This window comes from Lipotes vexillifer, unplaced genomic scaffold, assembly GCF_000442215.2.
Source record: "Lipotes vexillifer unplaced genomic scaffold, Lipotes_vexillifer_v1.1 scaffold231, whole genome shotgun sequence".
NCBI classification, from domain to species: Eukaryota; Metazoa; Chordata; class Mammalia; order Artiodactyla; family Lipotidae; genus Lipotes; species Lipotes vexillifer.
Window position 1 is genome coordinate 3,807,786 of NW_006791822.1, and position 16,288 is coordinate 3,824,073.

At 37.1% G+C, this 16,288-nt stretch overlaps 1 protein-coding gene across 1 annotated transcript in view; it reads right to left on the bottom strand.

Moving 5' to 3' along the window:
- Window positions 1-16,288, bottom strand: part of LOC103078588 (N-deacetylase and N-sulfotransferase 3) — a 157,471-nt gene that overhangs the window by 63,578 nt on the left and 77,605 nt on the right. Inside the window, exon 5 of the mRNA XM_007464857.1 lies at window positions 4,404-4,589. Coding sequence (XP_007464919.1) covers window positions 4,404-4,589 — 186 coding nt within the window. The remainder of the gene's footprint in view (window positions 1-4,403; window positions 4,590-16,288) is intronic.

Consider the following 16,288-nt stretch of genomic DNA (forward strand, 5'->3'; position numbering starts at 1 on the left):
ATACTGAAGAGAGTGGAAGAAATATGTTAAAACTAAGATAGACTTTGAATTATTTTAGCCATTTATCTATTTTAAATCTCCAAGTCATTACTTGTGTTATGAAGCCTAGTATGTTCCAGCATCTTAAGAAATAAAACAAACAAAAAGTAAAAATTAGACTTTAAAAATACTGGACTTGCCTGTGCTACATTGTAATTCTAGTAGGCAAATTTTTTAAGGATAATACTTCTATCCAATTCTACACATGCATTAGAAAATGAAGTCAATTATTAACTTAATGTGATTCTTAGGAAATGACATTTTAAATTAGAACAAATATTTGAGACACAAATCATAGTTCCTGTTCTATTTTGAAAGGACTACTGTAGGTTGTAGTAATTGCCCCGAATTCTAAGTCTGAAGCCTGCCAGTTCCAAAAGTAAGAAAGAGATGATGCATTTAGTTAGTAATTTTTATGAAGTGTCAGAAACAAAATGATAAAAAGGTCACTCAGTAAAAAGTCTTCTTTTCATCCTTTGTATATAAAAGCCATTATTTACTTCAGTTATACATATTTGTGATAAGGATTTTTTTTCAAATTCTTATAGCTTTCCTGGTAAAATATCAGTACAATTATAAAAGAAGGGGTGAACAAAAGCTGTGCAAGATGGTACAAACTTTAGCTAAATTTTATATAATGACTTCTTTATGAAGTCATTACATAATTTGTCATTTGTCATTACACCCTTGAAGTAGCAGAAAATGAATTAGTATACTTTGGAGGGATACAAGTTTTATAGAATCTTACACAGGCAGGTCTTCTGTTTATTGTCCTAAGCAAACAGATCTTCATTTTTTTGGTCTTGATTCTTAAAGCACAACTGATTCAGTAAGTGCTTTCAAAATATTACCTGTACAGGAATCCCCATGCTTTGCAACCTCCTAGAAATATACTGAGTATGTATTTAATAAATTTCAATCTAGTCCTTGGAAAGTTTTCTTAGAAAACATAATTCCCAGCTCAATCACTAAACTACATATTCAATGTAAATCAAAACTGTATCTATCCTATTTATTTTGGTAAACTGGTGAAAATTATATCCTTAGAAGCTATTTTATCTTGATGAAATCATTCCAAGAACTTCAGTTTAATTGCAGAGTATTAGCTCTGATGATGTTTATGTTTAAAAGCATTATGCATTCTCATACTGTTATGCACAAAATCAACAACAAAAAAGAACTAAGTGCAGAGGTATTCTAACTGAATCAAATATATCCCCTAACAATTCATGAACATGTAATTTCCTGGAAATTAAATTTTACTTGGAAGTTATTTATTTAACAAATACTTATTCAAAATTCTTTGCAAGTCCAGGTGGGAGAACACAAAGATGTAGCCTTTATATTCTTGAAGGATTTAAGGTATATTGGGATAAAGAGAAGTACCCCAAAGCTAAATAATGAAATGCCTACATGTAATTAAACGCCAGGTTAGTTTTACATTTTAACGTGCATGATTCTGAATCGCTTTTAGGATTCAGTTTGAATATCTTGCTTGAAAAACTATGGCAACATACAGAACCAACTTTGGGATTTGCAAGCCTAGCTGATTCTATGCAAAAGGGAGAGAGAAGTGAAAAGAAATTTGAATTTCATTTATTTCTCAAATTATTTGAGTTTGAACAGAGGGAAGAGGAAGTGTCAGGCTTTACCCTACAACTCTGGGGAGGATCACACTTGCTGAGAGGATGAGAGTCACCATGAGCCCTAGGATGGTCAGTGGATCACCAAAGGAGGCTGAGGAGATCATCAGAGTGTAAGAGGGTCATATCCCATTGCCTTGCTCCCTAAATCCAATGCTACAGGACACTGAACATGTTCCTTGAAATGGCTCTCTTGTGTTAGAGAAGGAATAAGAGAGGTTTTAGGTATTCTGCTGTGAACTGCTCTCTAGAACTGTTTCTGGGAGTGTAACGCTATCAAATTCAAACTTTGAGATGTTGATGAGCCCCTGGAAACCTTATAGCTCCTGACAATAACTAGGAGATGGTTATGAAAGCCATAGTCATAAGAATCTTGGCCAGTGGACCTAAAGCCAATATCCTGTACATAAGGCTTGAATCTAGCTTTTATGTTCCTAATGGAGTTACAAGAGGATGTGTTATAGGAATTCAGAGGAGAATAAGATCAGTGTAGGCCTGACCTAGGTATTGAGCTGCTATATATATATACCAAGGTGCTTTACATTAAATTATATAAGATATGGAACTTGATACTGAGGAATAAAGGGAATAGGAATAGGTAGAGAGTGATCAGAAAGTGGTCTTTCAAGGTGGAAAGAATGACAAAGGCATAGACACAGTGATATTGCTGCAGACCTTTTTGTCTGGAGTGAGTCTGTGTTAACTACGGGACAACAGGAGATGGAAAGGTAGACAGTTTAAATTGTTTTCAGGTCCCTGAAGAGCAAGTTAAGGCATATGGAAACAACTGGAAAGAATCAGGTTAGGAAGGCAAGATGAGGCAGCATTTTAGGGTGAAAATGTTGGCACTTTCCATGGTATGGACTGCAGTGAGTGGTGGATAGAAGCTGTAAATAAACGAAGTAGAAACCAGCACCATGGTTTACAAATGAAAGTCAAGGCAGTGAATTAGGCTGTGGGAAAGGAAGTGAAATTTAAAAATATTATGAAGGAATTATTGACGGAATGTAGAGACTGATTGGAAATGGGGGGTCAGTGTGATGTTCAAATTGCAGAACTGAATTAGGGATAGCAGGACCAATAGCTAGTTTGAAGGGAAGATAATAAGTTTCATTTAATGCCTTATAAGTTTGATTTGTGAATAGATCATCAAAACCCAGTTTCCCTCATTCATACAACAGGGTATGTGTGTGATCTAAGTAACGTTTGTTCCTCAGTTCCCTGCTCTTTTTTCTTTGCAGTCTCTCCCTAGGAGGGCATATTGGCTATTGTGGTCTCCACTTACAACTCTATTAGGATGACTTCAAGCCATGTCCTCTCTAACTACACATCAACTTGGAACATTTCCCACTAGGAAATTCTCATACAAGGGTCCACAAAGCAAACAGAGTTTCCACGGATTGCTGCATAAGTGGAACCTCAGGGACAGTTCCCTCAAAACAGGAAATCTGTTAGAGCCTTTAATACCTGCCAGATTCATGCATTTATAATACAGGTAAAATATGTTTTCAGGAGAAACAAAGATGAACATATGTCATGGGACATATCCAAGCAAGTTTTCTGGTACTACAGAGAGAAACAGAAACAAAAGAGAACACCACTGAATAAAGTCCTTGGAGACTTAAGTTTATTATTCTAAGACTGCATATGATTTAAACATGACAGGAGAGTACTGGCATACTTTTAAATTATAATATAACCCAAGTCAAAAGACTGGCAGCTTGAGGCACAGTGAGTTCATTTTCAGTAAGGAGGAATGGCAGGTGGGATAAAATATAGCATATAGCATTTACAACAGTTTTTATTGAGGGAAAACTTAAGGTGGAAGTTGATCCAAGTTCATTATCCTATCTGTAGTAATACAAATGTCATTATCCAATCTGTAATTTTTGCCGACATAGGAAAACTGTCTGAAAAGAAGTCAGTTACACCTAATTCTAGAAGGTGGACATCTGCTCAAACACAGTTTGACAGTGTTATGGTGTCTGACTGCATAGTGTTCTGTGTGGTGTTCCTTCCCAGTGTGTGTCTAAATCAGGAGGACCTACTCCTAACTTCACCAGTGCTCTTTAGATTTTCTGATTTTGGAAAAAATTAGGATTTAATTACTTACTTTGAGAGGTCTCACAAAGTATTAGGTAATAATATATCTTGACAATATACATTTGTCACCAGTGTAAAAACACAAAACTTTGGAGAGAATTCGGCAATGGATAGAAATGACTTCATTAACATCATCTCTCATTTGTACCCTATATTATGATCTGTTAATGATTATGCAGGACATGTGGCTTTTTGTTGTAAATAGTTTTTTTTTAGTCTGATATGATAAAGAGGACACAGCCTGGCAAGAGCGGCATGGTTTATACATAGAGAGATGGTGTTAGTTTTACATGCTAAAGAACTTTTTGAAGAAATGATGGCTTCTGTAAATTATCTGCAAGTTAGATGTAATGTTTCCTTAGTATTTTAACGTCAGTGCCTGCTTAATAGCAACAGTGTCAGTAAAAAACATTTTAAAGTTATATTTGAAGAATCGAGAAGAAGTGACTTTGATGAAAACGTCCTTTGCTTGGGTATGAAAAATATGTTTCCTGCTGCGTGGAGCTTTCCCTTCTGTTAAGCTTCTGATATTTCGTTCTCCTCTTTTGTTCTTTCTTCAAATGAGGAATTAAGTCTGGCAGAATGAGGTCTACCCTATGCATACCAGAGGAAGCTCACCATGATGTTTTTGTGGATGAAGCCCCTCCGGTATCTAGCTGGTTTCAGGTGTGGGTATTCTTCAGTGCTGGTGATTCTAATATTCCAAACCTTCTTCCAGGCCTCGTACAGCTGAATGTGTACAGGGTAGACGCCCGAATGGTGAGGGGCCACCGCGTAGCCCATGTCAGTAGGAATGCCATGCTCCTAAGGCCAAGCAAATGTTAGTTAGCATGTGGGAAGATTTATCTGGATCCTATTTTTATCCCAGGATTTTCAAATGTACTATAAATACGTTTGTTTCACTCCATCATTACTTAATTGTATGGCAAAATTTAAAGTGATAAACATTAAGACTTCTAGACTTCATGAGGCCTGATAGCCACTCCACCAGTTTTGATGATGATACATGTGTGTTTAAGAGGTGATGGGACAGGACTAGTGCTTTTAATGAATAATGTGAAAGAGCCTGCATTCAGTGCATCCTGTCACAGTCACCTGTGACTCACCTATCTTTATGATCTCAGTAAGTTAAATGACAAACACTCACTACAGACAACACTCAGCACTCCCCACAAAATAAAACCAGCATTTCTTAAGGGGCAGAACACATTCTGCGTTCACTAGACTTTCTAACAGGATTTTATTTTGTCTATAGCCCAGTTTCTACCAAGTTTGCCCCGTGTCTGTCGTTCCCTCAGCAAGAGGGCCTGTAATAGACAATGTTCCCTGCCTCGTTAGAAGCCCACACCTTTGATTAGAAAATGTGGTAAAATTTTATAGAGCAATTTTCTTTGAAGCCAAAGCCCTGGTTATAGTGAAAGTAGAAGGTACTGAATAAGCCGAACAATCTGGAAACTTAGTTGATTTGAAATCCAGCTTTAGTATATAAAATGAGTCCAGTTTAAAAAAATCATTTCAAAATTACTCTCTCTCTTTCTCTCTCTGTCTCTCTCACTACATCCTCTATTCGCTTGGTCCTGACCGAGTCTGGAAATTCTGAAAATAAATCTACGTGACAACTAGACTATTTTGAAGGGGACTTGGGAAAACTTTGTATAATTGTGATTATTCTTCTTCATTTGAGATGGTCCATTATTCCTGATAAAGTCTCTTTAGCATAAAAGATGAGATGTCTTTTATTAAAAGAACACTCATGGTGTCAGTAGTAGACATGTGTTTTTTCTCCTGAATGATATTTTACTTTTCTATCTGTATTTTTCAACTGCTTTGTATTCTTCAAAAGTTCCACCCAAATAGACTTCCTCTGACTTGGTCATCGCTTGTCTTCATGCCAAAGTGCAATTTCACATACAAAGAACCATAGTATTAAGCTGCTAAATGCACTGAATTGTAGAAATATGGATATGGAAGAAGTGGAAAAGGCATGGCTAGCTTTGTTTTTCAACCTAAATAACAGGAGGTGAAGGAATTGTATGAGCACTTGAACGCAGAAGGAACAAGGGTTGCCAATCGTTTGTCATTACCTAAGTATCTGTCAGACTCCTTCAACACAGCATAAAAGGCTCACAACCAACCTAAAATAGCCGATCTCCTGTCAGCATTCATCCTCCCCACCCCCAGTTTCTGATGATTTCTTTCATGTCTTTGCTGTACACTGTACATATTGTCCACCCAACTGGAACGCCCCTTTCCTCTTATCTTGTAAACTGTTCATCATTCAAAACTCAGCTCAGACAGTTGCAGTTGAGGATGCTGGAAAGGGGAGATGCCACACTGTTGCTATGAGGAAGAGAATGGGTGGAGTAGATGATACTTGTGTTCCTGAAGGGTGAGAGGGAAGCTTCATGTTCTTCATTTTATTTTCATCTTTGCTAGAAATTACCATAACTGACCAATTATTACTATCATTTAGAATTTCACTACAAAGTGAATTGAAATATCTCATTGCTTTCTTTCCCCCTGTTTTTAAAAACTCGAAGGCAATTTTTTTCAACTAAAAATTACTTACCAACACATACTTTGTGTTAGAAAAGGTCAGTGAAGTATTCATCTAAAGTGGTTTAAGAATAGGGGTGCAGTGATAATGGAACAGTTGAAAGAAAATGAATTTCAATTACAGAAATTTAAAGAAAAATTGTGAAGAATTATGGGTTATCAGTTTTGAAAAGGGTATAGGAAGAAGCAAGAATGAAATTCACAATGACAGGAACTACATTATAAAATTCAAATATCTCCAAATTTGTGAGAAATTATGCTGACAGAAAGCTCAAGGTAGTTTTAAATACCTGTAAGTGGTCAGCTGTCTCTTCAGAACACTATGTAAGAAAAGGACGGTCCAGCACAGCAGAGACATTTCCCTTATTTTGCAATATTCCCAAATATTTGCAAACCATCGTATACACAATTTGTGTTTTTCTTTTTAGCTTTTAACACTAAAGAAATACTGAGGTTTTTCAGTCTCATCTTATTTGTGTGCTGGTGCATTGTGGCACAGTGGCGGAAAACTCCCCTCCTGGAGTCAAACACAACTGGCCGGTTTCACTCTTGCATTTACGACCTGTGTGGCCTTTGGAGAATGATTTATGACCTCTAAGCCTCATAAGAGGTTAAGAGGAAATTAAATAATATAATACACGGAAAGCATTTAGTGCAGTTCCTGAAACATGATACACATTCAATGAATGTTGTTTATTATTGTCGTCATTACTGGCCTGCCTCCATTTTAAAATAAGCTATCATCCTACTCAGCTCAACTCTAATGTGGAAATTACGAAAATACTGGGCCACCCTTTTTTTCAGTAAAAGAAAATGGTAGATTTGGGGATTCTCCCTTGTGAGGCTTCTGTGACTTCTGTCCCACTATCCCTTCTTGGGCCTGCTTTCCTCCTGATCTAAATACCTGCAACCATGTGCCTCCAGCTTGTGAATCACTGAACATTAGCTAGTAGATGGTCTCTTTTAAATGAGATGAAGGCAACATAAATCGGCCCCAAATTTTCATTCAATACCAGGGAGAACACCTGAAATCTTATTGGGTAGAAAAGTTGGGGCTAAGATTGCAGGTCTGTATGTTCTGGGACGCAGACTATTATGTTTCAGAAGATTTAGTCCCAATGCTAACTTCTTTTTTTATAATTTTTTTTTATTTTTAAATTTATTTATTTAGTTTTGGCTGCATTGGGTCTTTGTTGCTGCGCGCGGGCTTTCTCTAGCTGCAGTGAGCGGGGGCTACTCTTCATTGCGGCGTGCGGGCCTCTCATTGCGGCAGCTTCTCCTGTTGTGGAGCACAGGCTCTAGGTGCGTGGGCTTCAGTAGTTGTGGCATGTGGGCTCAGTAGTTGTGGCACACGGGCTTAGTTGCTCCGCGGCATGTGGGATCTTCCTGGACCAGGTATTGAACCTGCGTCCCCTGCATTGGCAGGTGGATTCTTAACCACTGCGCCACCAGGGAAGCCCTGTAATGCTAAATTTTTGACTGATTATTCTCTTCCAGATTTTTAAATTTGAAATTAAGTACATTATTATTTTGGAATTGGGGGCAAAAAGATTAAAAGAGTAGCTATTTTAGCTTAAAAAGTTAATTCTCCTTATTCTTTTTATGAATCCTTGATTGAAACTAGCATCTTAGATCTAGGAACTCTGTAACCTATGTAAAAACTTCCCTAAAAAAGGAAGTGGACCAAAAAGACTAGGGAATATGGCTATTTACTATAAAATGTATGTTAAATACTTAGAACACAAGTGGGATTAATTATTCTCACAATTGAACTCTTCATCTCCACCTCTCAGCTCTACCAGAAATGCTCTTTCCCCAGGGTTCTTCCATGCCACTAAATGATGTATTATCAACCAACTAAGTTGCCATATCAAAAAGATAGAGGCTATTCTTGACACCTGTTTCCTCATTCTCTCCTAAATCTAGTTCATTATCATGTCCTATCAATATACCTCTAGTATAAATTTTAAATCTATCCACTTTTCTCCAATTCTATCATCATCATCATCACCATCACCCTAATCCAATCTACCATTTTATCCCATGGCCTTCAAGCATAGGCTCCTAACCATTCTACCCATTTCCTCTCTTGCCTGCTTCCAATCCATTCTCTACATAGCAGCCAGAGTAATATTTAAAAGACCCAAATATGACCATGTGACTTTCTACTCAAAATCCTTCCATGGTTTCCTCTTGCACTTAAGATAAAATACAAAATTCTTAGGGTGGTCATGAGCCTTGCATGGTATGACTGTGCTTCTCTCTCTTGCATCATTTTGCACTACTCTCTACCTTTCATTGTATTTTAGTTACATTAATCTTTTCCCAAAACTCACCAAGCGATTTCCTACTTCAGCATCTTCCCATATGTGGTTTTCCCAGACTGGAATTTCCCTACTCCAATTCTTCACTTAGATAAATTTGGCACCTCTTTTAGGTACTTTATTCTGTGATACCTTCAGAGAAGCCTCCACTGACAAGTCTCAGTGTAAATGAAGTCCACATTAAGACTTCTCTTAGCAGCATTCATTTGTTTTTCATGGCACACAGCACAGTTTGTAAGTGAATATTGCTTCATATAATTGTTTTTTAATGTCTCTCTTCCTCATTAAACAATAAGCTCCGTGAGTTCTGGGTTCTGTCTTATTCACTGCTATATGCCCAGTGCCTTGCCAACAATAAGCAGTCAACAAATATTAGTGAACAACTGTGTGAACTGGTTCTGACTACCTTCCTCTCATTCTGATGTTCACTTTCTCAATTATCTCAAACTGTCAGGTCACCTGCAGAATGGACATGTGGTAACTCACAGAGAAATTTAACATCTAGATAAGTAATACCTGAAAACACTTTTGAGACTTTAGTTAAAAATGATTCAAGTGAAAAACAGACACTTATTATTATGAATTTATATTTAAATTATACTGTATAGAATTAAAAGTTGCAAGATTTTCCTAAATTGTGTATTCAGATGTTTCCACATGGAGAATGTGAAGATAACACAGTTTTATCAAGCAAAGAGTGATATTTGATATTCAATAATGATATTCAAAATTTCTTAGAAAAACTTCCCCAAAACTAAAAAAAAAAAAAAAAAAAAAAAAAAATTGTTATTTAGGTATTTGAGAAACACTGTAACTTCATTCCTGAAGAAATCATTGTATTCTTACTATCCTTGATAATATTTCTTTATTTAAATTCTTGCTAATTATCAAGAATGATACTTTACTTTAATATTTTTCTCTATTTCAATCTTTCTAAAGAGAACATTTTAAATTTACACTAATGACCTGAAGATTTGTTGCCTATTTCCATATTTCTCAGATTAGCAAGAATACAAACTAATGTAATTAAAAAAATGCACAGTGATAGGAAGTCAGACATTCTATATGCTACAGTAGAAAAAATCTAAAACTTCATTACCACATAATTTCAAAATATTTCTAAATGCTTTCCTATAGTACATTTGGGTTAGACTGTCCCACTTCCTCAGTATGTAGAAGTTCATGCTTTGGTTAACTATCTTATAGTATTGAGAATTTACATTTACAATTAAAAATGGGCTTGCAATAAAGTTTCCCGATGTTTATATTGGTGGTATATTTTGGAGTTGTTTCTAGAAAAAATTGCTTTTTAAAAATAGATTTTTAAAGTGCCTTTCTTAAAAGCTGTGGCTGTTTGAGGTATTATTTCACGTAGAAAATAATACATTTTTCTAGATAATAGGAGCTTGTTTGGAGAGTGGAATTAGAACCTTTCACTAAAAGACACATGCATACACATACACATATGCATGTACATACACATACACACACACTATGTGAAGAAAACAAATTTTTTTTATTTTTTTTGCGGTACGCGGGCCTCTCACTGTCGTGGCCTCTCCCGTAGCGGAGCACAGGCTACGGATGTGCAGGCTCAGCGGCCATGGCTCACGGGTCCAGCCGCTCCGTGGCATGTGGGATCTTCCCGGACCGGGGCACGAACCCGTGTCCCCTGCATCGGCAAGTGGACTCTCAACCACTGCGTCACCGGGGAAGCCCAAGAAAACAAATTTATGAAACTATTCTCTTGAATTTGAAGAGCATTTTAAATCTTCTAAAGACTGTTTTCCTAAGGTAATACTAATGAGCCACACATGAATTTTATGAGAAACTGTGGGGCCTCTGGCACTTAAAGGAGTCCTATAGCAGTTGCTATGATTCGGGAGAAGTAAGAAATGGCAGTGATGGTGACCCAATGTACCTAAAGTTACTATTTGAAGGAGTCTTACTTCCTTCTTCATCTAGGACAAAACCAGGCAAGTCAGGATTTATCTTTAGGTTAGGGAATTAGGTTTGTACTGAATGCTAAGAGTGTAAATATTAGAATATGTTCCTGTGATAAATGGAAGTACTTCTGGCGTGGTATGAAATGAAAGATCCTGAAAGAAATAATTACCTTAGTATAAGAATCTGATTTTTCATTTTTCTCAACTGTGAAATAAAGGGGCTGTACAAGTAGTCACTAAGATTCAGATTTAAAATCCTGTGTTTCTTTGACATAATCTTTGTGCTTTTAGAAGCAGTCATATTTGGATGCTAAATATAAATGCACTATTTTTAATCCATGATCTAATCTTAAACTAACATGTGTACTTTTCTTCCTACATCTTTAAGTAAGTGATAATGCTCTAAAATGTGATAGGCATATTTACATAAATTTGGTTAATATTTATAGAACTGGCCCCTAGATTTCTTTCTAGTTTTTTTTTTTTTTTAAACAGAGTGCTCTTTAATTCATAATATAAATTCTGTTTGCCAGCTGGTATGTGAAAAATCTGCAGTGATGATCATGTTGTTTTTAATAGATTTGGTTTAAGAGTTTAAAATCATCCTCTGTTGGCAGCTGTTGTATAATTAAAAAGCTGGCTGGTCTTCATCATCTCTGGTTGCTGGGAGGTAAGCCCTAAATCCTTTGAATTTTCTAAGTTATAAGAATGTCTTGTTATTCATGGTGGGTCCCTGAGACCAAAGATCTGAGTTTATGTTAACAAAATGACTCAGTTCAGAGTTTGGCCACGCCAGAAAGACCAACCATTCAATTAGAGAGTTGGAGCTTTGAGCTAGTTTATATCAGCCTGACCTCTAGGCAGGGTTGGAGAGTTGGAGATTGAGTTCAGTCATGCAGTCAGTCAGTCATCATGTCTATGAAATGAAACTCCAATCAAAACACTGAACGTCAAGGCTGAGGCAAGCTTCCCTAGTTAGTGATATTCCTATGAGTCCAGAAGCCCCAGGAAGGTGATATTCTTTGTCTCACAGTTTGGATTTAAAAAAAACATGGCTACAGTAACAAAAGGTACAGAAGTCTTTGGATAAAGGTGTTAATAATGAGATCTTGTGAAACAGAATGTCATTACAGTAACTCATAAAACAGAAGTATGATCTCGTCACTCTGAAGTCAATCAGATCTGGAGAAGAGTCTGTGTTGTTTGATTATATAGTGAGAAAAGAATCTTATTTTTCCCATATTCAAAGAGATTCGGGGAGGGAGGGATGGATTGGGAGTTTGGGATTAGCAGATGTGGACTATTATACATAGGATGGATAAACAACAAGGTCCTATTGTATAGCACAGGGAACTATATTCGATATCCTGTGATAAACCGTAATGGAGAAGAATATGAAAAAGAATATATATGTGTATAACTGAATCACTTTGCTGTACAGCAGAGAGTAACACAACATTTTAAATCAACTATACTTCAATGAAATTTTTTAAAAATGTAAAACAAAGTAAAACCCATGACAATAAAATGATCAGTATCTATCAGGGAATCTTGGGGATAGGAAACAGTTTAGTATCGTGGAGGAAGCACAAATTTAGAAGTCCTGGGCTCAGTCTCAGTGCTGCCCTTCATTAGTTGTAGAACCTTGGGCAGGTTATACAACTTCACCAAACCTCAATTTCTTTATTTTCCAAGTAGGGGTAATAAAACAAATTATCTTACTGAGATGTAGAGAATGAAAGATATAAGCAACATTATAGGTCAAGTGCAGTTTAATTTCCTTTCATCTTATTAATATTATGCTCTTATTGAAACAACAAGTAAAACATGGGAACAGAGGTAAACTAAGAATCCTTCCGCCATCACTTCCAGCCCCCGCCCAAACTCAGGATTCTTATTTAAGAGAAGACATCCCTTAAAAGAAGACACATGGGACTTCCCTGGTGGCACAGTGGTTAAGAATCTGCCTGCCAATGCAGGGGACACGGGTTCGAGCCCCGCTCCAGGAAGATCCCACATGCCGGGGAGCAACTAAGTCCGTGTGCCACAACTACTGAGCCTGCGCTCTAGAGCCCGCGAGCCACAACTACTGAGCCCACGTGCCACAGCTACTGAAGCCCGTGTGCCTAGAGCCTGTGCTCTGCAATAAGAGAAGCCACCGCAATGATTAAGCCCCTCGCACCACAATGAAGAGTAGCCCTCGCTTGCCGCAGCTAGAGAAAGCCCGTGCGCAGCAATGAAGACCCAACACAGCCAAAAATAACTAACTAACTAAATAAATAAATAAAAAGAAGATACACTCTCATTATCAGCCTCATCTAAAAAAAGTTTTACCAAACAGTATACTTTTCTTCTGGAAAAAGTAATTGATATTATGTATAAAGTAGGAGCTATAAATATCCTTGGTGAGTCCTTTCCCCTTCCTAGACAAGTTCATTTGTATCATTTTTTTTTTTTTTTGCAAATGAAACAACAAAGGATTAATCTCCAAAATATCATTTTTTATAGACTCCTCATATAAGCGATATCATACAATATTTCACTTTGTCTGACTTACTTCACTCAGTATGACAATCTCTAGGTCCCCAAACTTATGGTTATGGGGTGGGGGTGGAGGGGGAGAAGCGATGGTTAGGGAGTTTGGGATTGACATGTACACACTGCTGTATTTAAACTGGATGACTAACAGGGACCTACTGTATAGCACAGGGAACTCTGCTCAATATTATGGAATAACCTGAATGGGAAAAAATTTGAAAAAGAATTTAAAAATCCTTGGTGAGGGCTCCCCTGGTGGCGCAGTGGTTGAGAGTCCGCCTGCCGATGCAGGGGACACGGGTTCGTGCCCCGGTCCGGGAAGATCCTACATGCCGTGGAGCAGCTGGGCCCGTGAGCCATGGCCGCTGAGCCTGCGCGTCCGGAGCCTGTGCTCCGCAACAGGAGAGGCCACAGCAGTGAGAGGCCCGCGTACCGCAAAAAAAAAAAAAAAAATCCTTGGTGAACCATAAATTTGATAAGGCCATAACAGTGACATCAGCAAAAGCCCTTTCTTTACACTACATCTTCCCCTTCAAGTACTACACCAAGTTAATAGCTGAATTATTTGAAGAACTTTAATGAAATTTAGTAAGCCAAATGCATTAAGAAATTCCAGAAACACGTGTAACAACATCAAATTACTATGTTGTGTAACAGGAACTAAAATGGTGTCGTAGGTCAGTTATACTTCAAAAACAAACCAACTCATAGAAAAAGAGATCAGATTTGTAGTTACCAGATGTAGGGGACGGGGAGGAAAGTAGTTAAAAGGTACAAACTTCCAGTTACAAGATAAAGGAAGTACTAGGTATATAATACACGATATGATAAATATATAATGAAAGTTGTTGAGACAATAAATCCTAGGCGTTCTCATCCCAAGGAAAAACATATTTTTTCTATTTTTTAAATTTTGCATCTATATGAGATGATGGATGTTAGCTCGCTGTGGTAATCATTTCATGATGTATGTAAGTCAGATCATTATGCTGCACACCTTAAACTTATACAGTGCTGTGTATCAATTATATCTCAATAAAACTGGAAGAAAAAAAAAGAAGTTCCAGAAACGAAAGTTAAGCTAATAATTCAGTACCAATACAGAAAAAGGTTTACAAAAGGTATGTATACTCAGCTCTAACCTTCATTTTCATTTGTAACCTCGCAGAAAGAATTATTTCGGGGAGAGTGACAGATTTTCTTCTAGTCCTCCCTGATAATTATGTAGTTTATTTCAATTTAGTTTCATTTAACAGAGCCTGCTGTTTTCCTCTCTTAGAATTCCCTTCAGATTTTTGAATTATCCTCATATCTTTGTTGAGTGTCTCATAACTAAACACATCGCTAAAGGGTGTGCTTTTTTTAAGAATACTCAAAAGAATTATGTAAACACTTGTACTTTGCACAGGCCAGGTTGATTTTTTTGAATTGCTAAAATTTCTTCAAGTAAACACATGAAGGAGTTTGTAGCAATGTAAAAAAATGAATCTATGAAGCTTTATTTTTTTATGCTGTAGCAAAATAACTGAAAGTGAAATTATCTAGAGACATAGTGGAGGAATTGAAGGGTTTAGTCTAATCCAGCTTTCTCAGAGTTTGAAGCCATGAGTTTAACATGGACCTTTGGGGTCCTTGAGAGGTAATAAACCTATAAACAATTCGGACACAGGTTCAAATTCCCAAAGTATTTGCAAACACATTTAATCTTTCTGAAAATATATAAAAGGTTGATTAGACTAGGAGTCTTTAAGTCTGCATGGTATTAATTTTTTTTTTCATTTTGACATCTTTATTGGAGTATAATTGCTTTACAATGGTATGTTAGTTTCAGCTTTACAACAAAATGAATCAGTTATATATATACATATGTTCCCATATCTCTTCCTGCTTGCGTCTCCCTCCCTCCCACCCTCCCTATCCCACCCCTCCAGGCGGTCACAAAGCACCGAGCTGATCTCCCTCCCTGTGCTATGCGGCTGCTTCCCACTAGCTATCTACCTTACGTTTGGTAGTGTGTATATGTCCATGCCTCTGTCTCGCTTTGTCACAATTTACCCTTCCCCCTCCCCACATCCTCAAGTCCATTCTCTAGTAAGTCTGTGTCTTTATTCCTGTTTCACCCCTAGGTTCTTCATGACATTTTTTTTCTTAAATTCCATATATATGTGTTAGCATACAGTATTTGTCTCTTTCTGACTCACTGTGGAGAACAGTATGGAGGTTCCTTAAAAAACTACAAATAGAACTACCATATGACCCAGCAATCCCACTACTAGGCATATACCCTGAGAAAACCAAAATTCAAAAAGAAGCATGTACTAAAATGTTCATTGCAGCTCTGTGTACAATAGCCCGGAGATGGAAACAACCTAAGTGTCCATCATCGGATGAATGGTTAAAGAAGATGTGGCACATATATACAATGGAATATTACTCAGCCATAAAAAGAAACGAAATTGAGCTATTTGTAATGAGGTGGATAGACCTAGAGTCTGTCATACAGAGTGCATGGTATTAATTTTAACTGAAGTAATATTACTGACAGACTAGAGAAGTTGATATTGATCTTTGTTTGTTATAACTATTACATACCCTCTGGTATTTATAATAGCCGTCAGGACAGTGATGTGGCACCATATTTGTGTGATGGTTGCGCAAACACAAGAAATGACATGAGTCATATAAACAGTGACTGAAAAGAAAAACATTGTAAAAGCCAGATTTTAATGTTCTGAATTTGTTTAAAAAATATAACTCTTCAGGAAGTAATAACATTCTGGTTGTGAGGTTTTTGTAACAGCAATCAATAGCAGTATCAGTGGCATGGCAACTTTCAATTACCCAAACCACGTTGGTTATGGGGGCTTTGGAACTTGACAGACCTGGGATCAAATCCTTTCTCCAGCTTTCACTGGCAATGTGATTTTAAGAAAATTACATAAGCTCTCTGAGCCTCACTTTTTGCATTCTAAATATGGGAATAACTAGGCTCACAGGTGGTTGTGAGGATTAATTGAGGATAGATGTGCGGAAAGCACTAGGCACAATGTCTGGTAGGTATCTGGAGTTCTCTTCCTACATTTCCTCTGGAGAGTCAAGAATCTTTCTCACTGAAATGCAAGGTTCTGTTTCATGTAGG